Consider the following 20,636-nt stretch of genomic DNA (forward strand, 5'->3'; position numbering starts at 1 on the left):
CTGGCGTTATCCAGTTATTTTGTATTGTATTGTACCACTTGGGCCTATAGACTGCAAACTATTCAAGACAGGGACTCTTCTTTCTTTGTCTCCAATTTTCCAGTGCCATGTAAACTTTTAGGACATTATTTAGAGGGGGGATTAAGCAGAATGATCTGCAGTTTGCTACTGTCATTACTAGGCCTTGTAGCCATAGCATTGTGACACCAGACTATAAATACAGTAGCCATCCCAGTATTAAAAGATCTGTGTAGATGTTGGAATAATTCCAAGAACATATTTGAAAGAATATTCCTCCTTTCTGATCTTGCTCATCTCCACTTCCAGCCTCCTGCACCTCTAGCCTTGAAATTCTAAGCTTGCTCCTGGGCTCAAAGCTGCTTTATGCTGTATCTGGAGATGGGAGAAAATCTAGCAGCTGCTACTCACCATTGCAACATAGACATTAGCCAGTGTGAAATGATTAACCACAAAGTGCGGGGCTATTTCTACTGCCATGGTAGCCACGATGATGGCATCATTCCAAAGTTTTGCATTGTGGAAGATGTTCGCTAGGCTTATTAGTGGCACATCCTGAAAAGAGAAGAGCCAGAAGTATAAAGAGAGTGGGCAGTACAAGCTGCATTCTCTTGACCCTGAATCATGGAGTTGGCAGGGACTCTACCATCTCTTCCTTCCCACTGGGTTATTTCTTGGAGATGGATGGGTGGCTCCTATTTTATTTCTCATGGGTTTAGACTTCAGAAGTACAAATCCAGACATCTGTAATATTTATAAGTAATTACACACAAAAATCTACATTAACAGAACATTCATTATGGTTGCAAAGCTGAACACTCAAAAGTTAAGAAATGCCAGTTTTAAGGTTGTCTGTGCAATTCTAATTTGGGCCCCTTGAGCATATGCATGATATAATCTTTAATTACATGAGACCATATTATTTTCCCCCCACAGGACTCCTCTGGGGATAACTCAGTGTTGTGTAGTGAAGGAGGCTGTAGGACCCCTGCCTTCTATGTTGCAGAAGTTAGAAGGTGTGTAGTGATGAGGCAGGGGATTTGGGGAAGAGAAAGGATGGTCTTATCGTTAACGCAGCTGAAGGCCACCCTGGAGAACTGCCTTTGTCACAGAGTTCCTATGTGATGCTGTGAAAATTGGGTTTATGCGACTTGCCCAGGTGGCCACTAATTGTTTATTCCTCATTTTCTGGGCACCTGATGGGGGTCTGATTTGCAGAAGAGCTGAGCACTCTCAGTTGCAAATTAAATCAATGAGAGCTATGCTTTGAACACATAAATTGCTTCATAATGCTAAGTACTCTGAAAAATCAGGCCTTAGACATCTCATATTGGGCACCCAAAACTAATGGACACTTTTGACATTAGTCTCCCTGTGTTTCCATTCCCGGTCGTTAAAATGGGGCGAGTACCACCTCAACTCACAGGGTGTTGTAAAAGTTAATTAATTCATGTTTGTGAAGCACTCAGATACTATAGTGAAGAGTGCCACAGAAAAACCTACAAGGAAATTCTATAGTCAGAAAAGGATTTGAATAATGTGCCGTAAATAAGGCATGGAGACACACACGAGGATAAAACAAAATATTGAATAGCTGCTCATTCAGTGCCAAGCCGCACAGAGTTTTCAAGCTGTTGGATTTCAACAAACCAAGCCCACATGTTTTCTGGAGACAGCTGCTCCTTCAAATAGGAAGACAAGTCCTGAGGTTGGAAAGCATTCTAGTGTTGAGCAATGACTTGAAATTGCTGGAGATTGGTCAGCACTGCAGGGCTGTGTTCTTGCCAAGTTGGCAGTGTGCTAACAACTGCCAATCATGTTACTCCAATCCCTTCCACAAAACACATTGCTAAGGGAACCAATTCTGAAGAGCCTTAAACAGTTCAAAAAAAAAAAAAAAAGAAAGCAGTAGGGAGATAAATAAAAAGAGTTGATGGTGCTTAACCTGCATAATCTCCTAGTTCCAGTCTTCCTTTAGGAGATGCAGGGCAAAGCAAGACTGAATTACAGAAGTGAAACAGATGCAGTAGAACTGAAATAGAATCATAGATTATTAGGGTTGGAAGGGACCTCAGGAGATCATCTAGTCCAACCCCCTGCTCAAAGCAGGACCAATCCCCAAATCCCTAAATGGCCTCCTCAAGGATTGAACTCACAACCCTGGGTAGATACAGTGCTGTCAGGTGGAGTGCACTTGGGACAGGGAAGCCAGGCATAAACTAAATTATCTCTTTCCACCCATGTGGATGCCATCACCACAGTATCTGACCGCTGCACAAAAACATGTACATCCTCCCAATACCCTTGAGGTAGGGAAACCCTCTAATTGTCATTTTACAGATGGGGAAGATGAGGCACACAGAGATTAAGTGACTGGCCCAGGAAATTTGTGGCAGAGCCGGCAAAACACTCCAGATCTCCCAAAATGCAACCCAATTCCTTAATGACAAAACCATTCTTCCTTCTTTTCTCTTCAGTTCTAATCCCAGCTCTGCCATGGACTCACTGTGTAGCCTTGGCAAAGTCCCTTCTCCACTGTATGTCTCAGTTTCCATAGTTGTAAAAAGAGGCTAATGACTATGAACAACCTCCCCAACAGAGGTAAAACTCTTTGTAGATGGAAAGTGCTATATAAGCATTAAGCACTCCTAGAACATATTAACTAATCCCTGGGAGGCAGAAACAACCAATTCCTGTTCCAGCATGCCCACATACATTTAGCAACTAAGGCAACTCCATATGATCAAGGGATTCATGTATGTATTGATAGCCTGCCTGCCATTTATTACCGAGCATGTCAGTCTTGAAGAACATTCACCTGCCCTTCCAGGCTCAGGGGAGACTTATAACTATGTCTTCTGCAGGTGTGTAAAAATACATCCTACATTAAAGAGGTGATGAAAGCCTCAAGGACCTTTACTAGGACTGGCTAATATCCTAGGTCAATGCGTTGGCCAGGTGAGAGTGCATCTGACATTTACACTAGCTGGGGGGCGCTGATGAGAGCCAACTGATGAGAACTCCTTATCTGGCTACAGATGAGCCACAAGTTGGGAAGAGCTGCCAGTATTTCATTTCAGTGGTGAGCAGTGTTGTACGTACCTTCATGTGATGCGGCGCATAGTGCAAGGCCTGCCGCAGACAGTCTATTGCTTTCTTCCCTTGACCTTTCACCCTCCAGTAGAGAGCCGCCATGCTGGAGAGGACCCAGGAAGTCTGATTCTGAAAAACAAACAAACAATGCAGCAAGGGGAAAAGAATTACAGAAACCTGTACAAAATATTATCCCAGCCCCACCTCCTCCTTCTACACTCCATAACCAATGTTTTCCATTTAAAAATTAAATAATATAACTTTAGAAAAGGCAGCAAAAAAGCGTTTGTTACCCAATAATGAGATATACAAAACAGCTAAATTATTTAGATTGCAAAGTCAAATGCCTGAAAATTAGGAAATGCCAAATTTATGGTTGCTTCTGCAACTTTCATTGTGACCTGTTGTGCATCCATCTTATGCACTCTTGAACATGAGTCCTATGGAAAAATAGTATGTAATTAAGGACTGTAACAATGTATCTGCACCAACAGGCCAAATCAATGTTGCATGGACAATTTGAATTCTGGCATTTCATAATTTCTGAGTGCTTGACTCTGCAACCTGAAGAAAGAAGAGTTACTTACTCTAGAGTAACTATGGTCCTTTCAGATGTGTTGTCCACATGGATTCTACTCTTGGCATGCCTACGATTCATGCACGTAAGATTGAATTCTCCTAGCCAGCAGTGTTTGTTGGGACTACACCTGCACCCTACTTGTCATTATGCCTCCCCACCCCTCCAGCTGAAGGCAAAAAGGAAAGAACAGGCCCAACTGTCCACTGGTTCCTTCACCAATACAGGATCTCAAAGGAGTAGGACTCCATAGTTGTGGGGAAGGAGGTTGGTCATGGAATCCATATGTATTACACCTTAAAGAACCACAGTTACTGTAGGGCAGATAACTGAGTGACTGTGCACATAGATTTCACTCTTGGTAACTAACAAGCAGCTATCTGGCTGCTTGGAGATGGCTAGTCAGAGTCCTACTTAAACAAAGATGTCAGGACAGCCCTACCAAAGTGGGCATCTGATCTAGAAGCCTCTACCAAAGAGTAGTGGACCATTATGGGACTAACCAAGTCTAGGTTGTTTCAAAGCTAGTAGATAGTCCAGTATTGCTGAAATGAGTGATGTCAAGACAGACCATTGATGCAGAGATGCCCAAATAGGAAACCTCTTCCATTAACTTTATAAATCAGCCTGATTTATGGTTTCCCGCTTTGGAGCAGAATGTTCTGAACTTCACCTGATCAACTTCTTTTGATGGATGTCAGTGAGACAGCAGATGTAATAAAACTGGGTCCAGGTATAAAATCTGACCATTGTTTTATGAGAGAGAGACGCACACGCGCGCGCGCACACACACTTAACTCAATAGCAGTCTTGCAGGGTTTGAATAAGTTATTTGGCTAAGGAAGAAAACTAGCTGATGGACAATCTGTGTTCTATGCTTAACCCAGCCATAGTCTTAGTGAGAGGCCTGTGGGAGATCACAGGCCAAATTCCTGGTTCACTTATTTGGGTGAAGCTCACTGGATTCAGTGGGAGTTGTAGGTGTGTAAGAGAGGAGAATCTGGACATTAATCTCTCTATATTTTAGTTTCATCAGCTTTAAAACAGACATAACAGTACTATCCCTATTTGGCAGGTGTGCTATAAGGCTACATTTATTAATGTTTTCAAAGTACTTCAAGATCCTCAGATGGAAGCCAGTGAAGAAGAATGAAGTATCACAATTAATGCTGCCCAGCACAGGGATGATGTCATATTGGTGGGATACCAATGAATTTTAAAAATTTTATTTTATTATTAAATCGATACACACAGAGATCTGACGGATTCACCTCACGTTGTATAAGCACAGAATGTTGGTCAGAAAAAGGCTTACAAGCAATTGCAGATACTGCATAGAGCTAGAACTCTCTTTAAACTATCATCCAATATCAGCATGGTCCTGGACTGAGTTTCTTGACAGATAGCCCTGAGGCTGAATTGTCAGGCAAGTAAAGTACAGGACACTATAAGACCCTGCTGCAATTTTGTTTGTCACACACACACACACACCTACCTTTTCCAAAACTTTGGCTATTCGAGTTCCGACTTGTTCTAATGACTGTGGTGAATACTGGTCTTTGCCAAGATTCTGTAATACCTGGGGAGGAGGAAAAGGCAGGTGATTGAGGAGGAAATTGACAAGATGAAATCAAGGAAACACAGGTAAATGGCTTCTTCAAATCTCATGCTGTCTCCCTGCAAAGACTGGATCCTTCCCCTAAGAATGACTCTGTTGCCTGCATATCTGGGGGCTTTTGTGTACAATACAAATGCACTAGCTGGCAGTGAGAACACGGCCCCTGAAGTGCAATACTGAAATGTGGAAAACATGACAAGAGATGGATTCAGCATTTTGTGATCTGCTCAACATATATGGTAAAAATTTTCTTTACATAACTTTATTATTGGCAAAAGGTCCCAGATTGACAACTCTAGTGACTGTTTAGCTACAGAATAGGTACAGCCTTGGTGGTAGTTGCTAGACAAATTTCCTCTCCACTGTGTGTTAGAGGGATCACTTCTAGGAGTGAGGAGGCAGTTCAGTGTCCAGGGACCATTTGATTCTCGTCTCTTTTGTTTAGAAAGCCAACAGGGGAATTAATAATATGGTCTCTGATCTACTAAAAAATGAAGTGAGATCATCATAGGCTGCTGAATACCCATTATTTGGTAGTAAGTTTGGTCATTCATTAGTACCCATGAGCAGTGAATCAGTGAGGAAAGGTTTGTTAGCCTATTAGAAATCCTCGGAACCATCCCATCCTTGACATAAACCTCATTGTCTCTTGATCCTTAAAATCTCGGATAGCCTCCAAACAGCAATGTGAAGACAGAGGTGTACCTCCTTCAGCTGACTCTCTCCAGTGTAATGCAGGCTAGCCCGATTGGAGACCCCTTGCAGATGGTCCAAGGTGTGCATACTGGCAGGTAGATTGGGGCTGCAAAGGGGCTCCATGGCTGGTTCTTGCAGCTGTGTGGCAAAATCAATGTGCTCTGTAATGCTAGAAAGGAAGAAAACCAAGTTCTAAGTCATACACAGACCCTTCTGGTCAGAAGAGGGAGAGGGAGGAGTCAATTAACAAAAATAGCTTATGTAGCAGGTAAGTTTTGTTTGGATGCTGGCAGAGCCTCATTTGGAGAACAGGAGGAATTTGACCTTCGCTTTGTAGACAAAATTCTAAAACAGCAGCCTTCTTTGCTAACCCATTCTAGCTGATGTTTGTCTGTCTTATTAGACTGCATAACTGAGTGGTAGAGAAACAAGGTAGGTGAGATAATATCTTTTATTGAACCATCTTCTGTTGGCGAGACAGAAAGTTTTTGAGCTTACACAGAGCTCTTTGTCAGGAGTGGCCGTTAACCACAAGCTAGTTTCCTTACAGCCTCAGAGTTGATATAGGTCACCAAGGATAGAGGCATATTGGTAGTTTTTCCATTAGCACTTCATACATGTATGATTATACAGATCATGCAACCCACCCACTCACCCCCAACCTGGCTCAGTGTTTACATTAGTTAGAGCAGGTTTCCAAATCCAAGACCGCTCACCCTCCTCTGTCTGCCTAACCAATATTCTCTTCTGCGAAGGATGCAAATATGAAGGGGACTTGCAATATTACAGCATGGGCTAGAAAGTGATGAGAAAAGGGGAAGGGAGACAGTCTATTTATTTTGACTTAAATAACAGTCCTTACAAGGAAAAACCACCCAACAGAACACAACAAAAATTTAAGTATCAGAGGGGTAGCCGTGTTAGTCTGGATCTGTAAAAGCAGCAAAGAGTCCTGTGGCACCTGCATCCGACGAAGTGGGTATTCACCCACGAAAGCTCATGCTCCAAAACTTCTGTTAGTCTATAAGGTGCCACAGGACTCTCTGCTGCTTTAACAAACAATATGTAAATCAAAAAAACAAAAGATACCCATGCAAACCCACAACCCTTCCCCAAAGCCCTAGCAAATAGATGGCTTTTGCAGCAATCCCTGAACGTCAGATTCAGACCAAGGTGGGTATCAAGTTCCAGAGTCGAAAGGCCCTGCTGGAGAATGACCTGCTGACAGCTTCCCCTCTATTATTTCATTGGGATCTAACTCAGCACCTCCATTGACTGCAACTACAACACTATCACTCACAGGCAGCACTCTCTCAGTCCTTAAACAGCATCTGGAAACCAGCAGGCAAAAAAAAAAAAAGGGTAATAATTGGAGATATACCAATCTCCTAGAACTGGAAGGGACCTCGAAAGGTCATCGAGTCCAGCCCCCTGCCTTCACTAGCAGGACCAATTTTTGCCCCAGATCCCTAAGTGGCCTCCTCAAGGATTGAACTCACAATCCTGGGTTTAGCAGGCCAATGCTCAAACCACTGAGCTATCCCTCCCCACCAGCCGAAGTAAACCTGAGAGCATTGGTGTCATGCTCACAAGATACTGTGCATAAGAAATAGGCTGCAGGATTCCGCACAAGAATGGATTTATGGAGGAGCCCCATGTATACTGAGATGACAGTCAGTGACAACAGTAACATGGTTTGTATTTGAGGGAAAAGGTCCTTGCCAAACACAGATAGAAAATAGCCACCCTGTTCATTGCTGCTATAGGACCGTCTGAAACAACTGAGCATATACCACTATCCCTAAACTGCAAATGTGGGTGGCCCATGGGGACAGACACCCTCAAATCAAAGAACAAAGGGGCTGTCACAGTCCCCAGCCCTGCTGTTGGCTCCATGTTAAAGACTCACCTCCCTGGGTGGAGTACCATATAGGTGGTATCAAGATTGGCTGAAGCCATAGTAGAGTTGCCCTTTGCTTTAGCAGGCAACTAAGATGTTTGGCATATGTACATAATAAGACCATACAGCCACCCTACCCCGATTACTTGATTAAGTTCACATGCATGATACTCACTCAATATTTTTAGCAGAAACAGCTAGCCATGTGCTGGCTACAGTAGTGAACTCCACCCTGCGGAGTTTCAAACACTCATCAGGACTTGGCCAGCCCAGGCTGCGATAGTCACGCTTTTTCCCTAGAAAGAAGCAGGCAATACAAGGAATTATCTTTAAAAAAAAACACCAAAACAAGCTACAAAGATTTGTAAAGATTTATAAAGCATCAGATTTACACAGCATTTTACAAATGCAGAGGCATGTGAGGTATTCCCTGCCTCAAAGAGCTAAGGCCCCAATCCTGCAACTGGATCACTGTGGAAAGAGCCCCACACCTGTGTGGGGCCCAGAGGTCTGCCTATGGTGATCTGATTGAAGGATCCGAGACTAAATAGGACATGACAGGCTGCAATGTGTATGTTTAAAAACCTTTTTATTAATACCTTTCCACATCTGTAGTTTAAGAATAATTATTCTCTGGGTTACACACAAAAAAGCAATGTGTTACCTGCATTTCTGCACTTGGAGTTTCTTGAGGTAAATTATTAAATTACCAAGGAGGTGCTGAGCTTTCCTTGTCAGTTCTGCAACTACTTCCAGAACCAATACAAATATTTTTTTGATTATTATAGCCTCTGTTCTTTTTGTTTCAGGGTGAGATGGAATAATGTCAATATTTTTCAGGGAATAACACTATTATTGATCATGATGGATGAGAACTTTTACAGAGTCTTGCTTGAGGATCTAGGAGTACTTTAGAAACCATTAAGAAATTAAATCTCAGAACTGCCCATTAGGTAAATATTATTCTTCCCATTTTACAGATGAGTAAATGGAGGCAGGGAGATACTTTGTCCATGGTTATGCAGAAGATCAGTGAAAAAGTAAGGAATAAGACAAATGGGCCAAACCCCACTGAAGTCTTTCCACTGACTTCAGTGCATTTTGGATCACGCTCTAAGATTTCAGAATTCCTGTTTAACCACCAGTCAATACGGTCTCTCACATGGCAGTTTCAAAACAAGTGGAGTGTATAAGCAGAAAAATATTTTAGCAGCTCAGCAAGAGGCTAACTATGCTGGCCCTATATGGTTCTAACTATTAGTGCTTAATAACATCAACAATACTACGTCGAAAAAAAAAGCAAGCAAAGAGCTAAATACATTGCCTAGGCGGCATTTCAAGATCTATTTCTACAATAACTCCTCACTTAACGTTGTAGTTATGTTCCTGAAAAATGTGACTTTAAGTGAAATGATGTTAAGCAAATTCAATTTCCCAGTAAGAATTAATGTAATTTTTTTCACCAGACAAAAAACTATATATTATATAGATATACACACAGTATACGTTTTAAACAAACAATTTAATACTGTATACAGCTATGATGATTGTGAAGCTTGGTTGAGGTGGTGAAGTTAGAGGGTAGAAGAGGGTGGGATATTTCCCAGGGAATGCCTTGCTGCTAAATCAGTGGTTCTCAAACTTTTGTAAAGGCAACTCCTTTCACATAGCAAGCCTCTGAGTGTGACCCCTATAAATTAAAAATAGTTTTTTATATATTTAACACCATTATAAATGCTGGAGGCAAAGCAGGGTTTGAGGTGGAGGCTGACAGCTCGTGACCCCCAGTAATAACCTCGTGACCCCCTGAGGGGTCCCGACCCCCAGTTTGAGAGCCCTTGTGCTAAATGATGAACTAGCACTTGGCTGAGCCCTCAAGGGTTAATACATTGTTGTTAATGTAGCCTTTCACTCTACAAGGCAGCAGGAATGGAGGGGAGGGGAGATAGCATAGCAGACAGAGACAGACATACACCTTGTGTGTGGGAGAGAGAGAGAGAAATGCACACTGCCCCTTTAAGTAAGCTGACCCACTCTTAAATGCCTTGTCTTTTTAAGTGGATCAGGAAGTTGAGACAGCAGCTGCTGCCCCAGGCTCTCTGTCTCCCCACTCTGCTCTATATGGAGAAGAAGGGGTAAGCGGGGTGTAGGAGCAGGGGTGAGGGGGATACCGTGACATTAGCCTCCCCCTCCCCCCACCCTTGCTGCACAGCAAGCAGGAGGCTCGGGAAGCACCCCAAGGCAGAGGGCAGGAGCAGCACATGGCAGTGGGGGGAGGGATAGCTGCAACTGCTAACCTGCTGAGTGGCTGCAGCACAGGGAACTTAGGGGAGCGGGGAGCTGATAGGGGGGCTGCCAGTCCACCCTGGTTCCAAGCCCCCACCAGCTAGCTGCAACAGGCTGCTCTTCCTGCAAGCAGTGGACAAAGCAGGCGGCTGCCAAAGGACGTTAGACGGGAGCATTGCACAACTTTAAACTAGCATGTTCCCTAATTGATCAACAACATAACGAAACAACGTTAACCAGGACGACTTTAAGTGAGGAGTTACTGTACTTACTTGATTTTCTTTCGTCATTTGGATCCAAATCTTACCGCCTACCCCTGCATGAAAGTGCTTTCCCTTTATTTTTGCAAAATTAAAATAAATCTATTACATCAACTCATAGAAAACACTTTGATTAGAAGCCCGTTAAAGGAAGTTGTACTCAAGTGCGTCACTGGGAAAATTCATGCCAGGGTAATAGTTTCTCAGCATGTCAGTACTGTGGAATGCATTTCACTCTTAAGTATTCAGTAATTCACATGGGCATTTCTGAGCCCCCCTGCTGGTGGTGGTGGTGGTGATCATCTCACTGAGGAATGATAATATATAACAAGAGAAAGGATGGTCTACTCGTACATGGGACATCTGAGCTTATTTCCCTGATCTAGCACAAATTCCTTCGTGACCTTGGGCATGTCACTTTGCCTCACTGTGCTTCAGCTCTCCATCTGTAAAATGGGGATAAATAGTACTTCCTACCTCACAGGCATATTGAGAGGATAAATACATTAAAGAATATGAGATGCTCAGATACTACTGTAATGGACACCATACAAATACCTAAGACCGAGATAGCCAGATAGTATTTGTGAGCTCAGCATTATGGGAGAGTGTAAGGTCACAGGTACGATCCAATTTCCAACCTGCTTAGCCTCAAGTAATCTCTACTGTTTGAATATTAAACAAATTCAAGTCTTCCAACTGCTAAAATGGGAGCTTACTAAAAGGTGCATATTAGAACCTTCAAAGTGGCCTCCTAAGTCACAAGGTCAAATCCACCCCAACTCGTCAAAGTCAAAAAGTTTCCCTGAGCCAATGGCTCATTGACACGACATGGTCCAGGCATGTTGATTTCATAGCAAGCAGTACACTATGGAGTGATGTGGCCAGCATCATGTCCAACTGCTTGGACTGTCCTAGTCCAATGGATCAGGTACCCATTTTGCAGCTGGGTGAACTGGAGGTGGCCTTTAAGTCTGAGATTGAATTAGACTCAAACTCACAACTGTAGCTGTGCCCCTTACTCTGCCATCCCACCTTTTAACTGGTCACTGACTAAAATTTGTTGCAATAAGACAGCCCTTTGCTTGAAAAAACCAATGTGTCTAGCATCAACTCGGCAACATTACTCAAGTACAACACTCTCTAGACTACAGGTCTGCTGAAATCCTCCCCATACCTACACTTCATCTCATCTTGACTATTTGAACTCTCTCTTCTATGGCATCCCCAAACTCCAGGCGCTTCGGATTCCAGCATGTGCAGAGTACCACTGATGCCTCCTGTGGTGGATGCACATCTTCACACTTGGGTCAAGCCTATCTTACAGATCTTGCTTCTTTCTATTTTCCTCCTGCATTCTCTCTCTGCTCCCTAGCACAACCTTGATTTCTCTCTTCACTTTACTTCACCTCAGTTGGCGCAAGAGTCTTCTCTTCTGCAATTCCTGCCATTTGGAACAGATGTCTAATCATTGTTTCAGGCCATCACCAAAGAAAACATAGTAAAAATAAAAACTCGGCACTACTCTGTGACTGGGACCACATTTGATTTTTGTCTCAGAGTGAAAAGTCCTTGGGGCAGGGATCGTTCATTATATAAAATGTATCTCATACTGTGTCTGAACATACAAAAATGCTGTGCACTTCAATGACACCAGGTAAATACTACTACTATTACTACCACAACCACCTTTTCCACCTCATATCTCTGGCTTCATTCAAATATTGCCCCAAAACATCTTTCCTCCCTTGCTTTTTCTCCTCTCAGTTTTTCTCTCTCATATTTTTCATTTAACCCCCAAAAGCATTTTAGGAAACAGCTGAGGTGAAAGATGCTATATAAAACACAACTGTACTCTAGAAATAGGGGCTCCTAGGAGAATTTTTATAGAATAGAATTCTAATTGTGCCACTTATTCATATAGACCAAAATATACCTCTAGAATCTCACTATTATCCATTTGATGTATTAATACAATAGGATGTGAGGCACTGAGGGATTTGCATTCCCTGACAACAGTAATTTACCTGCTGGTCCAGGGGAGGGTATCTTTGGGCCACTGATCTCCAGTGCCATTTGGTAAAGGTTTTCATCTTCTACATTAACCCCTTCCTCTCCATTTCTCCCAGGGGGCTCCTGAAGATCCAAGCTTTCTGCTTTTGGTTTCTTTAAACGTTTGACCTGGAATGTGATCTGTAAAAGAACAACATTGGTAGGGGTAACTGTGACAAATAATACCATACTGCACACATGAATCCTCTAATGTATTTCATTTGTGGATGTGAGAGAGAAAGTCCATTTAATTGCTACAGAACTGGAACACTTTACTTTTTGTTCTGTTTCTAGCACCATCAAAATGGACATCAGGTATCTTCACACTAACTAGACCTTTCAGTTAATATTGTACCCATCCTTTTATACTAATTTGCCATTGGGGGTAAAAGTCCAAGGCCAGTTAAAGCAGAATACCATTTTGTTTTTTAGTTTTTTGAATGCATCAAGGTAGATTTTATTATTTTTTTTAAAAAGACAATTGTTTATTAATGTTTTTCATGCTGTTGTCATGGTCCCATGGTATGTGAGAGACAGGGGGTGAAAATATTTTATTGGACCAACTTCTGTTTACGAAAGAGACAAGCTTTAACATTCCACAGAGCTCTTCTTGAGGTCAGAAAAATACCTAAAGAAGAGTTTTGTGGAGCTCAAAAGCTGCTCTCTCATCACAGTAGTAGCTCTAATAAAAGTTACTTCAGCTGCCTTGTCTCTCTAAATTTATGAATGTATTTATCAAAATGAATTCAGTTCTGGTAAGTGCCAGATCTGAGAGCACAGGAGAACGAAATCCTCTACCTACACAATGCAGTGCAAATTTCATTCCCATTCACCAGCAGTGAGACTCAACCCTCGCCTAGGAGGGCCTGGACTGCCCCAAAGATAAGAGGTGTACTCAGGCTCCATGGTTCATTCAATACTTGGCCTCTTGGCTACCAATAAAGATATACATTAGTAACAATGCTGGTGGTAGTCTGTTAGGAGGTGGACTGAAACTACCAATTTATTTCTCACAGGCCATCAACCAGCTCTCAGGTGGTCATGTCTTTTGGTCATTTACAACCCAGGAAAGACTGGTGACCTAGAGTTTAAAGACTCTGTATTCCAGGCTGAACTGGTCAGCCTCCCTTCAAACCATCATTGTTACAGTCATGGTAAATTAGGATATGACTTATGAATGCTACTGAACTATATCTTGCAAATGAGTGCTCTTACCCATTCAGCTTCATCATCATCTCCACAATCTCCAAAACAGGAGCTAGCCAGTCCATCCTGAGAACCCGTCTTTAGAACTCGGATTCCCTGCAAGTCCATCCGACGACCTTTCACCTCCAGTGCCCCCTCGAAGGCTTCGAGAGACCAGGAATTTTCAAACTCGTCCACCAAGGCCAACATTTCTTCAGACATCTGAGCATCCCCCAAAGTCTCCATCCCTTCTGAGTCATTGCTTTCTGCAACAACTGTGTCTGAAATGAAATGTCAATAAGTGTCACCAAAATGATGTGTGTTACAATAGTACCCAAAGGCAGTACAAAGGGATATTACTATTCTATGCCTCAAGTCTTCTACCTGTGCAAATATGATGCAGACCATCTAAGACCTTAAATTCAAAAAAGTAAACACCATGGATGATTCAAGCGAGGCACTTCCTACAATTTTTTAAAATCACCATTTCCACTTGTTGAGAGCCGGAAAACTCATTTTCTTCAAACACCCTGGCTTGTTAAAGTTCTTAAAAACTGTTGAGTTGCTGGGTTGATTTGTTATTATAGGGCTACTCATGAAAGCTGGATTGACGACAATATTTTGTTTTAACAAACAGAACTGAAATATTTCATTTGACTAAATCCCCTTCCTCGCCATGAACACATGCATTCACACAAAGGACTCTGCAAAGTGACATAAGCAAACAAGGCTTAGGTGAAATGTAGACCTTGCTATGACCAGGACAGTTGTGCTCTCAGTACCAACTTCTCATTTATTTTTTCAAAATCAGAAGTATAGAATAGGAAGATCACTGCTCGCTCACTGGACAGAAGCTATTGGAAAGTCTATGAAAATATAGGTCTTCCCATAATGATGCTTCATCAATTGCTGATTCAAAAGTGGGCAACTCTAGATCAATTCGCATTCTTCTTCTCTCTGTCCATGACAATTCTCTTTGTTTCAGTGGGAAGATAGACAGCTGCTTCTCTGTAGCTTTCTGAGCTTGAGCACTGACATGGAGTAAACCTCTCCATGTCCTGATCTTACCAACTCTGTTTTCCTCTCTTCACTTTTATCTAGTACAGTTGATTCAGGAATTATCAAGGTGTGAATGAGATGGGTATACAAATCAACAGTGTCTTCTAGGAAATAGTATCCTTAAATCTGGACCATACCCTACGCTCTGGGCTTTTACTTGTAACCTAATGCTTTTTGCTGTTAGGCTTGAGGAAGAAGAGTGGGGAACAAAATATGATCAATTTTAAAGGTTACTTGTTTCTCTTCTCTCTCTCTCCCTGTAAAACAGGAATAAGGTGACGAAATAAGAAGTTTTCAAGTGCCACACAGTGAAACGTTATCTATTTCAGCATGTAGTGGGGCGACTACCCCACTCGCTGAATGTGGGGGCTGCAGCAGGCCAGGGGGCCTGTGCGACAGGGAGCCAATTAAAGAAGGGCTTATTGTGAGCCAATCAGGGCCCAGTTTGGAGACAGCCAATCAGGGCCAGGCTCAGCCCTATAAGAAGGCTGCCCAGTAAGGGAGCAGTCAGTCTGTCCCAGGCCTTTGAGAGGGGAAGGTCAGTCTCCAAAGGTGGGAGACTAGCCCCGCGGACAGCACAGTGCTGGCCAGGCTTGGGGAGCAAAAGGGAGCTCTAACCCGTAGCCTGCCAGGCTGCTGGCCCTGAAGGGAAGGGCCTAGCGGGTGCAAGGTGCCGTAGGGGAAGTGGCCCAGGGAAGCAGACAGACGAAGAAAGAGAAGGAGGACAGCAAGGCTGCTGCCAGAGGGTCCCTGGGCCGGGACCCAGAGTAGAGGGCGGGCCTGGGTCCCTCCTTCCCCCTTGCAGTACACCCAACCATCGGCTGCAGGGAGCAGCCATCATAGACTATGCTGGATCCCTGACGAGGGATTAGACTTTGGGATGTGTGGTTGGACATGGTGGCTGGGCCATAGAGAGACTGCTGATCAACCACCCCCTGCCCCTCCACCCTGGAAGAGGGTGTGGATGGACTAAGGGGCACTGCCGGAGGGCAGTGGTCCTGAAGAGGACGCTGCCAAGCAGGGAGCAATGCGGGTCCAGAAACGCCAACTGAGGGCAAGACGACGGACAGGACACCACCAGGAGGGAGCGCTCCACTGGACAGAGTTAATTCCCGGAGTCACTAGCGGGAAGCGCCAGGTGGTGAGTCCCAACCCTGTTACACAGGGGTTTACCTCATTATTACTGTTTCATTAGGGAAAGTAAACGGGGGGGAAAACTCACCAGGATTGCTGTCCGAGGTGCTCAAAATCTGAAGGGTGTTAAATATTAAATGTACACAATTCTCTAACTTGTGTGTCATGCAGGGGATTGCTTTAAGGCCTTATACAGTATACCCCTAGTAAAACTCGCATTAAAGAGGCAGAAATGTATCAACGATGCTTCACACACTATTTTAAAAACTTTATAACTTCTTAAAGGTTTCATTATTATTTCACTTTGGGAGGAGCAGCAGTTTGAGAAACAAGTCATGTTTCAGTAAGTGAGAGTATTGTATACAGGCTCTGTTTTTGCCCACACAAAACTAAAAGAAATGGGGCACTTGAGAGGTAAAAAACTCAGTCATAGCCTTGGTCTGCAGCACCTTTGTCTGCTATTTGCGACGGACTCGAAAGATCAAATAAGAAATCAACTGAATTAAGAAATAGCCTTTCTTCTGTCTTGTCATAGGTGTTTCATCCTTGAGGCGAGCAAAACTGGAGAGCACATCTATAGGAAGCAAAACAGCTCTTTTAAAAAGGAAGCCAGGCTCGAAGTGTAGAAAGTGGCTCATTGTCTAAACATGCACCGAAATTCCAAGGCTGACTTACTTTCCAGTCTCAGGGAGGAAGGGTCGCCTGTTGAACTCTGAACAAAGGCTTCTGGATCTTCTTCTATATCTCCCTCAGAGTTTTCTTCCTCAGCTGTTATTACAGACTCTTGGGGGTCACCAAAGTACTTCTGCTTGTCATGGCTGTCATCAGGGTTTCTCTCATGACAGTGGCCTGTAAAAAAACAGAAAGATACACACACATTATAAAACAGCTTCCTCTGGACACATCATCTAATACAAACCCTGAATTATTAAGGTGCAGAAGCAACAATCCAGAGATGACATTCCACCCCTTTCCTTCTCCTACATAGAGACAAATAAGCCTATCTTACAAGGTACCTCAGCTCAATGAGAATTTAGTGGGAGTGCAGAGTGCTAAGCACTTTGCTAGTTCAGGCCACTAAAAGTTACGGAATACAAGAATCTCAGATGCTTAATCTACTCTGATTTTCTCTTTCATTAGTAGCCCAGTTTCTTCTCCTGGAAGATTACTGGAGCAACTAGTACCTGGGGGGAAAAAACACTGGGTGCTAACTTGGATGTATATTTCTGAAGCACGATTTAGTCACATTATTACTATTAACATAAGCCAAAATCATAAATTCATTAAGTTGAGAATTTAACTCAAAATTCAGAACTCCTTGGTGTTGGCCTACAGATTTGGAAGCACAGAACTCATTGAAGACATAAAAGGACTACACAAAATGTCTGGGAGAAATTTCACAAAAATCAGACCCAGAAGGAAAGACAGTAATGAGCATAGACAGAGCAATGTATCCATTTATCCCGCACTATGACTACACTGCTCTCTTGACACCCTTAGGTAAAACCTCAGGGTAAACAAATGATGGGATTAAATCTTGAGAGTCTGAAAAATAGCCTGAAATAAAGAGTAGCCACTTAAGACTCTAACCACAAACTTGTAATAGCATTTTCAATGTCTAAAGTACATTTCACCTGCAGATCTCAAATGCTTTACCAATGTTAATTAACAGTAAATCTCAACCTTTCTACCTTATGCACTTATCTGACCCTCATTACAGTAGTATCTGAGCACTTAGTATATTTAACCTATCAATGTAAGGAATCAAATGCCCACCCTTCACAAAACCCCTGTGAGGGAGCCAAGTGCTATTATTACCATTTTACCATGGCTGGGGAACTGAGGCACAGAGAGACTAAATGATAAAGGAAATCTGCATTGGAATAGGGAACTGAGCCCAGGTTTTCTAAGTTTCAGACTAGTGTCCAGGGGCGGCTCTAGAAATTTTGCCGCCCCAACCACAGCAGGCAGGCTGCCTTCGGCGGCTTGCCTGTGGAGGGTCCGCTGGTCCCGCAGCTTCAGCGGACCTCTCGCAGGTCCTCCGAAGTCGCGGGACCAGTGGACCCTCCATAGGCACGCCTGTGGGAGGTCCGCCGAAGCCACGGGACCAGCAGACCCTCCTCAGGCAAGCCGCTGAAGGCAGCCTGCCTGTGGCGCTCGCGGCGCCGGCAGAGTGCCGCCCGCGGCTTGCTGCCCCAAGCATGCGCTTGGCGTGCTGGGGCCTGGAGCCACCCCTGCTAGTGTCCTAACCACTGGACCTTCCTTCTTGTCTCCTGTGAGTGAGGTAAGAATTATTGCATTCTGTTTACAGATGAATATACTTAGAGATGAAGTAGTGAATCAGTGGCAGAGTTGGAAATAAAAATGCAGGAGTCCTGAGGCTCAGTCCCCAACGATGCTAGTCACATTGCTTAATGCATTATGGAAAGTGCACTGATTCCACAGTGATGGGTGTGGTAATAAGCTCCTGAATAGATCAGTGGTTTTCAACCTTTTGCATACAGTTTTAGGATCTCCTTCCAACAAAGACAGACACACAGAAAGGGAGGATGGTTGTGACTTCCAGACTGAAAAAACATGGAACAGATCATGCTGTTTCAAAGCTTATTCTTTGATACTGGAACCTTAGAATTTCTCTATGTAGAAAAAAATCCAATAATTTGATTTTCAGAGGTACTGAATACTCTCAGGTCCCACTGAAACAGTGGGAATTGTGGGTGATCAGAACCTCTGAAAATCAGCTCACACATTTTTACTGGGAAGATGCACGAGCGTGTGCGCACACACACACACCCCCACACACGATCTGTAAGCCTCCTAGTGACAGTAAATATTTACTGCTCTTTAGCTTTTCAGCTGTATACTGAGATGTTGGCTAAACTAATCATTCACCCATTTCATAAAATAATCTAAACAAAATGGTAAGACTAAACTTTATAAACTGCTTTAACATCTGCCATACAATTAAATTCTTTCTGGTTTTCACATTTTACTTCTTCCACCAGTCATTGTATCTCTGCCTTTTTCCCCTTCTACTCCCCCCGTCAATGAAAATTTAATTGGTTTCATCTTTTTAAATCTCTGCAATAAGCAGAGAGCTTCATGTGTAATTTATAAGAAATGGTGAGCACAGGATCCCAAAGCTGAAATTAGTCCTTCCGGCTGACATCAAAACCAGACTGACTTTGATGCAAGTCAGGTGCATTCTAAGAATATGATGCCCTTCAGCAGAGGGAACCTTGGTCAACTTAGCATTCTGATGAAGAAGAAAGCAGAAGAGACTGAGGTACAGACAGGGTGTTTTTTTAAACTACTATTTTAAAATAAAAAAGCTGGGAACAGCTAGGGAAAAATACTAAGACACATTTCAAAGAATTACTTAAGACTAGCATCGTTAATATTAATTTACAAACACTGACAGCTAAAAACAGACTGCATGAGAGTGCTCATTTCTTGGGATCAGAAGTGCTGCTATATATAGAAAGCCAAGTGGCCTAATTTTTTTTATTACTGCTTCCAGTTGCCTGGCATCACTGGAGAACAGAAGCTGGTTGAAACCAAAGATCTTTGCAGATTGGATCAAGTTACTGATGCTGGTGAAAAGTCTCAAGTTAGAACTTTAAATCCTCTGCCCCCAATGATGGTTGCCAGAAGAATAAACTGGAGAACATGGGGTTAGAAGAATGGACTAACATAGCCCAGAAGTATGTGATCATTCATGGGCTGTAGACTTTTATTATTAATTATTTAGATTACTATAAGATCTAGAAGCCCCAGTCACAGATCAGAACTCCATCGCATCAGACACTGTACAGACAGATTAAAAAGACAGTTCCTGACCAAAACCCAGGTGCACATTTCCAACCTTTCCCCGATTCTAGTTTCCCAGGGGTGTCTATCTGAATTTTGAGTGATGGGTTTTGCTATTTCTTTACAGATCTTCACAAGGCTGATATTATATGAAAACTAGTGACCTGGAGATGTGCAATAAAGTTTTTTTTTTTTTTTTAAACTAGTTACTCTGAAAAGTGACTATAAAAATGTTACTTTCTTACTCAGCAGACCTGTTCTGTGTGTGGAGCTGCTGCTGATAAAGCTAAGGCAGAACACACTGGATTCTATTCTACCGTGTGTAATACCGACAGAATTGTTTACTAAGTTCCAGTCAGTTACATGTGTGTTACACTGACGATAAAGAGGTTGAATAGGTGACATGAGGTCATAATTTGGCCTGCCAGGCCTTTATTATAGGTTTTGATGTAAGAGAAGGGGAAAAAAAGCCCAACTTGATTCTTCAAGTCAAGCTAACTTTGCAGAACTAGAAAGTGGAGGGTTAGGGGGAAGCTCTTTACCTATAAAGTGAGTCAATTTAATGGGAAAATCAGGGACACATTAAGTATGGGAATCCTCAATGATTTGATTGGAAAGTCACTTGTGAGTAGGAGTGTGTATCAGTTGCATTGATGTTCTGTTAGTTGCCACATCTGTGTTTATTTTCCTTCCATCCCCATAATTAATTGATAGGCCGTGGGCATCCAATGATGAACATTAGGCTAGCAATAATTATGGCTGTTGCTTATACCAGTTCCCTGATAAGTGTGGGAAGAGTTTCCCTCCTCATTCCCCACGGTACAAAATTCATGTTTAGGGCATAGTTTTTCCAGATGAAAATCTCAACCCACCAGATAAAGGGTGCTAGCAACAACCATGTGTAATCATGGTTGACACTAGCATGATTTCAAATGCTAAACAGAAGAG

At 42.9% G+C, this 20,636-nt stretch overlaps 1 protein-coding gene across 2 annotated transcripts in view; it reads right to left on the reverse strand.

Annotated features, from left to right (window-relative positions):
* The window catches only part of TTC17 (tetratricopeptide repeat domain 17), an 83,971-nt gene that overhangs the window by 3,418 nt on the left and 59,917 nt on the right, over nucleotides 1-20,636 (reverse strand). For both annotated transcript variants that reach the window (XM_039536872.1, XM_039536873.1), the window contains exons 17-24: nucleotides 16,554-16,727; nucleotides 13,716-13,966; nucleotides 12,476-12,641; nucleotides 8,078-8,198; nucleotides 6,012-6,171; nucleotides 5,184-5,267; nucleotides 3,121-3,240; nucleotides 430-573 (exon numbers count right to left, since the gene is read on the reverse strand). In XM_039536872.1, the coding sequence (XP_039392806.1) occupies nucleotides 430-573; nucleotides 3,121-3,240; nucleotides 5,184-5,267; nucleotides 6,012-6,171; nucleotides 8,078-8,198; nucleotides 12,476-12,641; nucleotides 13,716-13,966; nucleotides 16,554-16,727 (1,220 nt within the window). The remainder of the gene's footprint in view (nucleotides 1-429; nucleotides 574-3,120; nucleotides 3,241-5,183; nucleotides 5,268-6,011; nucleotides 6,172-8,077; nucleotides 8,199-12,475; nucleotides 12,642-13,715; nucleotides 13,967-16,553; nucleotides 16,728-20,636) is intronic.

Source organism: Mauremys reevesii, linkage group 4, assembly GCF_016161935.1.
Source record: "Mauremys reevesii isolate NIE-2019 linkage group 4, ASM1616193v1, whole genome shotgun sequence".
Classification (NCBI taxonomy): domain Eukaryota; kingdom Metazoa; phylum Chordata; order Testudines; family Geoemydidae; genus Mauremys; species Mauremys reevesii.